General features: G+C 38.3%; 1 protein-coding gene across 1 annotated transcript in view; it reads right to left on the reverse strand.

Annotated features, from left to right (window-relative positions):
* LOC104074777 (solute carrier family 2, facilitated glucose transporter member 11-like) overlaps positions 1-4230 on the reverse strand; it is a 9744-nt gene extending 5514 nt beyond the window's left edge. Inside the window, exons 1-3 of the mRNA XM_009575038.1 lie at positions 4207-4230; positions 2089-2187; positions 1482-1642 (exon numbers count right to left, since the gene is read on the reverse strand). Coding sequence (XP_009573333.1) covers positions 1482-1642; positions 2089-2187; positions 4207-4230 — 284 coding nt within the window. The remainder of the gene's footprint in view (positions 1-1481; positions 1643-2088; positions 2188-4206) is intronic.
* Positions 4231-6952: the final 2722 nt, after the last annotated feature.

Below are 6952 nucleotides of genomic sequence, written 5' to 3' on the forward strand. Positions count from 1 at the left end.
TGTTTTGAGGAATGGCTGAAATAATTTTGACTTTGGATAGTCAAAGTTATTCTTTGAAATTTTGGGATCCTTTAGATTTGAATTCACTAATATTTCTTAGCTTAGAATTTAAACAGCTGAAATACTTCATCAGCATTTCCACAATACAAGCGGGGAAAGACCTCAAAGAACTGGCCCAAGATTTTTAAATGGCTAGAACTCCTCATAAAATGTCAGGTTGCTCCCCAGAAATAATCTGAGTCCATGGCTCCCACTCTAGGATGACTCATATTAAAGACACTCTTGGCTAAATGGATGTGAACTGAGATGGCATAAAGAGTTTTTAGAGGCGTATTTCAAAAGACACTCCGTGTGAATCGTGGGCTGGTATGTTCACAACCCTGATGTCTCAGGATCAAATCCAAGTCTTTCGCATTCAGTTGTTTTGCCGTGATGCTTGCTAGACAAGAGTCCTCTCACGCACATTAAGGATTCACAGAGATCCTCTATTTAGAAGGCTGTGATTCAGCAATTAGGTTATCATGTGTTAAATAACCCATGGGAGAGGTGTGTGATCTTGTTTCCAGTCTTGGGAGACCCTCTGAGTGTGGGATGAGGCAGTGTCCCACAAGAAATTTCTTGGGGGCACTTACCTGATAGGAAAGAACACAATTGCAGGCAGGCTAAGATGGTTTGTTGAGACCCATATGAGGGGCCTCTGGTTCAGTGGGTTGTGGAGCAGATCTTTAAGTGGGTCACACCAAGTAGATAAGTTTGCCAATTTCTCTGCAAATGAAATTAGTGGTGTTACACACAAGGCACTGAGAACAGACCAGACGGGTGAGGAATCCTTTCTCCATCCAGTAGGAAAGATAGTTTGGAACTGACTTTCAGTAAAATGGATTGCCAAGAACAGAGATGTCTCTTGGATAATTTGTTTGGCGCTGATTGTATCTTTACAGTGTAGTTACAGGCAATTTATTTTTTTCTATTCTGTTCACATTTTCATTAGATCAGATCTGAATATTTAATATAAGGTCATCACCCCAGAATGAGTGTATTTAAATGGAAATCTGGCTCTTCTTTGACACTTAAGGATATCTTCCACACAGTGGTTTTCAGGTGGTTAGAGTAACTGCATATAATGTGTTACAACACAAGATACACAGCTCCTTTTGGGGGGTTTGTAGAGCTTGGGAGATCTTTATGAGAGTCATAGGAGATCTTGAAGAGAACACGAGGCAGGTACATTATCCTGCTGCTCCCAGAGGCACTGATCTGGTGATGTGATGATGAATGCATCCTTTACAGACATATAGTTCACTGGGGAGAGCAGATAAACAAGATAAAAGACTGCTTGCTACTTGAAAGAGGTGGATGGGCTAGCAAACAAAATCAGTTTAGTCTTCAGTCGGACTGCTTCAACCAAGAAGAGGTTTATTTGTTCACCTTGGTATTTCCCTGTACTTTCTGACTATCGAGCTGTTACAGGAAACACTTACTTCCTATATTTTGTAGTCAGGTAGCCACAGCAGAGGCTCCCCAGGAATCCTCCTATCCCATAAACAGACACAATGAAGGACCATAACAGCATGATTGTCTCAGGATGGAGGGGAGAGCCATGTCGCTCTATCCAGGTTTCATTAATAAACTTCCTGATGTGCTGAAAAATAAAATGAGATTTGACTGGACAATGCATATAAGATCCCTTTGTATTATTTGGCTGTTGTACTTCAGATCTAGCTTGTGATTCTAATATTAGACTTCTTTTGAGACTAATTTTCATAACAAAACAAGTTAGCTGAGATCACATTGCAAAATCTCCAAGTTTGTATCAGTCAGTAAGCTTCCTGAGGAAGCATGCTAAAAGCACATTTTCTGCCTTCCTTTGGAGGCTTGTATTCTATGTGGTAACAATTTATTTAAAACAGAAAATACCATCCTGTTCTTTAAAGGAGAAAAAGTGCTCTAAACATTTGATGTTACTCTTAGCCAAAGAAAAGACATAGATGTATCAGCTGAATGCTCAGTAAATTTGAAATTTTTTGGGGAATGGCGAGCTCAGGCTCTACATTTTGTGTTTTCAACCTCAGGGAGATGGCTACTTACTACAGAAGGATAGTTGATGACTGAAATGTGGAATCCATATGGGAAACTACCACCAATTCCCAGAACTAAGATCATTTGAAATAGTCCCCGGAACTGAACCTGCAAAGCAAAAATAAAATGCTCCATCAGCTTCTCATTAATCTAGCTTTGTGCAGGGCCAGAGTCTTTGTAGCCACACTTGTCCTTCCTCTCTGGAAACCTGCATTGTCCACTTCAAATCCTCTTGGATTTAAACATTTTTCCAAAATCCCTCTAACCTGCTGCCCAAGTACAATCATCAGCCACAGCGCCATAGCAAGACTAAATGCTAGTGTAAGAATGATAATCCACCTCTTTGCCTGCAAGAAGGAGAAGGAGTTTTAAAAGATGTTCCGGATAGTACAGTTCTCACTGTATGCCTGCAATATCTGACAGGTTGGCTGGATGAAGGTGTCAGTCCTGGATGTGGGGAAGAGGAAATCAGTTTCCATGTCTGCAATCTGCAGTAACCTATGTACATCAAACCATAATGTTATGCCACAAAAGTACAGCATTAAAAATCAACAGCATTTTAATGTACTCCCTGCTTTCATTTCTGACTGTGTCGTATCTTTAAGCATAATAAAGAAAAGATCCTTTTAACATTCAACTTTTTCAGAAAGTCATGGACTACAAAGATAATAATTTGTAATAGCCCCTGTAATTGCATTAAAACAAAAATCTTCCTGACTTTGATTTGGGGTATCATTTCTCCTTTCTCAATATTTTATTTTTCCTACTTATTTAACCATGAAAGTATGTGCTTGCATCTTCCAGGTTAGGGAGATACTGTCTGTCTATAATTTCCTTGGTCAAGGATTAGGGACTGAGATACGCTGGCTGCTTTGATGAATGAAATAATTTTAACTGTAAATAAGGAAAAACAGAACATGTAACTACTCAGGCCTTTTTGAGGTATGTGATACCACTGGTCATCCATCCTGTTTCCAAGTGCCTGCAAGGCTAGATGGAGCTATCCTCAAACAGCTTTGACTGTACCTAGCAGACCAAACCTAGGACAATGGTGATTTTAAGCCCATCAGGATCTGTTCAGGGTCCTTTGGGGTTTTACTGCCTCTCCCTTTTTATTCAGCACATCACAAACCAAGACAGTAACACCATCTCTGTATAGAGGACACTGTGCTCTGTGTTCTTTTTATGTCAGATATGAACTTCATGAGCTCACAGCTTTTTGGAGATCAGTGCCTGAATGAAGAGAAGCTGGTAGAAAATGCAATCAGGCAGGAACAAAGCAATGCAAGTGTGAATAACGCTGGACTGGGATATACTTAGAAGAACGCTCCCTTTTATAGTTCTTAGGTCCATCTTTCAAGAGCTTGTTACTTAATTAGTCCCCAGCTGGATTTGCCAAGTTATCACATGTCAAGAACCAAGAAGCTATCGACCAGAAGACTCTAAATTTCCTTAAAAATCCTGTCTCAAATTCAATGGATTTGCTAATTGGCAAAAGCATTCAAACAAATTAAGAACTCACCTTCTCACTCTTCCTTTTTTTTGCAATAGACTTACAAATTAACAATTTTAATACTTAAAAAGGAAAGCAAAATAGCTTCTTGCTGGCAGTTGAGAAATGGAACAAGAAATACTTATAAATTCTTCCCTGTTTAAGACTATGGAAACTCTTGAAGGATAATATTAATTATCTTTGAATGAAATGAGGAAAGTAATTTATTTTAAAGCTTATGTCATTAATTTCTTAGCCTTTTGCAGTACAGTTAATCTATTCATTACTTTGGGAAGTAATTAGAGTGCTTAATAATTAGTATTGTTTTTAGTTATTCAGAAGACAAAAATACAGTAGCATTGTCAGTGGTGGAACTGCCAGGACTTTTGTTAGTTTTTATTTTATTTTATCTTGTCTTTATTTTATTTTATTTTATTTTATCTTGTTGAATGGAAAAGACCATGCAACATGATTTTCATGGCCCCAAGCCTCATTGTTCTTGGTGATGTTTAAATGCAGAAGAGAAAGATGGTCCCAAAATAGCTTACAATCTTTAAGGAATCTGGATCTTTAGTATTATGTTAGCTTTGTCATTTATAAGCCAGAGCCCTGAGAAAAAGTGACCAGATACTCACCAGGTCAGAGAAGAAGGTAGCCATCTCCTATCAAAGACCCGATTCCTGTTGCTTACTGGCTAGTACCCGCCAAAAGAACCAAATGCTCACATTATGCAATAGCAGTGTCAGTGAACTAGTCCCATGTTATTGAAGTTAAATTTTACTTCAAGGGTTTTTGAGTTAATTACACATATTTCAGCTGTTGTACAAAGTTTAGAATTGTCGGATTAAATATTTCAACCAAGGTTGTGTCTAGCCCAAGTAAACAAGATGGTCTCCTTTGCGGGGAACCTGTATACTTCATGAACTCTGTCTTGTGGTACTGAGACATCAATTTTAAATGTTATTCCAATAATCATAACTCACTCAGTTTTCAGTATAAGCTGAGAAACATAAAGACAAAGTTATCTGTTGGGAATCTTAGATGGGGCTTGGACAGTGACCTATAGGACTTTGACATATGATAGGAAAGAGCTATTCTCTCTTCATGTGACGGCAACTGGAGCACATCGTAACTTAATCATTACTTAAAGGAATTGAAATGCTCCGTCGTTTTGGAATGGGGTATAAACTTAACTATTCTGCAGCGGCGCTCCAGGTTTGACCAGCTAAATATTTAATAGTAGCTGATTTCCTTTTGCTGGGAGAGGAAGATTCAACGTTATGCACAGTGTTGTCTGGCATTTGCCATTAGTCAGTGTATTTATTTTTGTGTCTGTGAGAAAAAAGATTGCTTTGAAACTGTCCTGTAACCTCCATAGCTGGAGTGCCGTCTCTTCCTTCAGACAGAAAATTCTCAGGCTTTAACTTCATTTACTTCATAGTTAAGAGGGTTTTGTATGTATTAAGTTGGTAAATGGCTTAAATATCATTTGCCATTTACACTTCAGTTAAAGAAGGTGAGGATGAAGAGATCATAACGGGCTTATTGGATACAATAATTTTACTAGAAAATACATCACATGCAAAGAATATTCACAGAATCTCTAGCTAATGTCTGAAATGTAGCACCACCCGGCCATTTCTCCCATCCTTATGTGGTCCTCATTGTGAAGTGTACTTTGTTGTTGATGTGTTGCTGAGAGTTCACAATGGGTTTTTTTCCAGATTAGGTTCAGATAAGCTGTTGTTAGAGCACAAGTGAGACTGTCCCCTTGATGTTAAGAATTAATTTCCTTTTCTGTAAAGTCATACAAAGTTGAAACAACATAATGTGCGTCTGACAAAGGAAAGAAATGCCATATTAGCTGCTAGTATCCGCCTTGTTTAGATGATATTGGGGGAAGACACAAACAGGCGATAATATGTAGCTACCAGCGTGGGGCATTCCTTTTCAAATGCAGCCCGTTGCACATGTTTTCTTATGTTCTGCTTCACCCACTTCTACTTAGTATACTTTATACATATTGTAACTTTTACTCCTTGCTCTTGTACTTTAATTTAGGATTCCTACTTTTGGTAGGTTAAGAGTCTTCCTAACATAATGCCCTGTAATGCATTTATGTTCATTAGTTACTGTACTGCTTCTGTGCTGTTATTACTTACACTGTGCTGAGGCCCCCTTTATTAGATGTGCAGTTTCATAATTAGTGCTAACAACTAGTTAGCAGATACCTTACAGATATCCTTTAGTCATAATCGTGATCAGGACAGTAAATGTCACAACATCAGGTCATTTAGTCATTTATCTTGCAATTTTACAGTCACGTGTAACACACATATGCCAAGCTGTGCTAAGCCTTCCTTAATACAGGCCAACTAGATCAAATCTGGTTTTTGTGTCTAGCTGACAGCAGTTCACTGATCCAGTTTTTTTAATATCTACCTCAGTTGGAGTCAGTATTTGAGACATATCTTACCTATCAGCTGATGTCTCTGGAAGAAAATGTACATGTAGTGTTCCTGAAACTTCTGAATGACTGTCCTCTTTGTCTCTGTCACCTCCCATATTTGAACCATACCTTTTTGCTGTTTCATCCGTTGACCAGACTGTTACCAGAATACAGCTCTTGCTCCACTGAGCACAGGCGAAGGTTGACCTGTGCCCCAAATAGCTGTTCTGCTTCGTTGTCACATTAATGTTCCATAGGGCATCCACTCGCTTCCTGGTGAGGATCTTATGGGGAGGGCTTTCCTAATAACATCTAATGAATAACTGAGATCAGAGAAGTGGCTCACTAGAGAGTCACTCCAGCGATGCTACACGATGCCACTCTGCTTACGTTTCCAAAGACTTCAGGTATTGTTGTAATGGAATGAAGGATGTTTTCAGAATGACTGGTTAGGAAAAGAGAATTCTGTTTTGCAAAAAGTTGAGATTTCCTTTCTATATTGGTATTTTCTCCAAATGACTGGTAGTTTTAAATCACATTGTTATATATGTATTGAACACTACAAAATTATTGAGCTTTTCTGACTTTAAGGACACTTCATTTTTCATAGATTATCTTTTAGTGAGAAGTCTTAAGTGTCCCTCAATACAGGAATAATGAAAAACCCCAATCATGGAAGGGTATGTGCACCAATAACATTTTTTCTGGTCAGCTGTCCCTAAGGGAGATCCTAATGTTGGGAAAGAAACATCTGTGGAGGCCAGAAGTTTTATTACAAGGCAATCCGCCATTTTTATTATGTTTTACATTTCCAAATAAAAATAAGAGCAGTTAAGATGAACAATTGAATTCATATTTTCAATAGCCTTATTTGAGTTGAAGTAAATACGCCAGTCAAAGCAATATCAGAGATAAAACACTTATTTTACTGT

Source organism: Fulmarus glacialis, unplaced genomic scaffold, assembly GCF_000690835.1.
Source record: "Fulmarus glacialis isolate BGI_N327 unplaced genomic scaffold, ASM69083v1 scaffold213, whole genome shotgun sequence".
Taxonomy (NCBI): Eukaryota; Metazoa; Chordata; class Aves; order Procellariiformes; family Procellariidae; genus Fulmarus; species Fulmarus glacialis.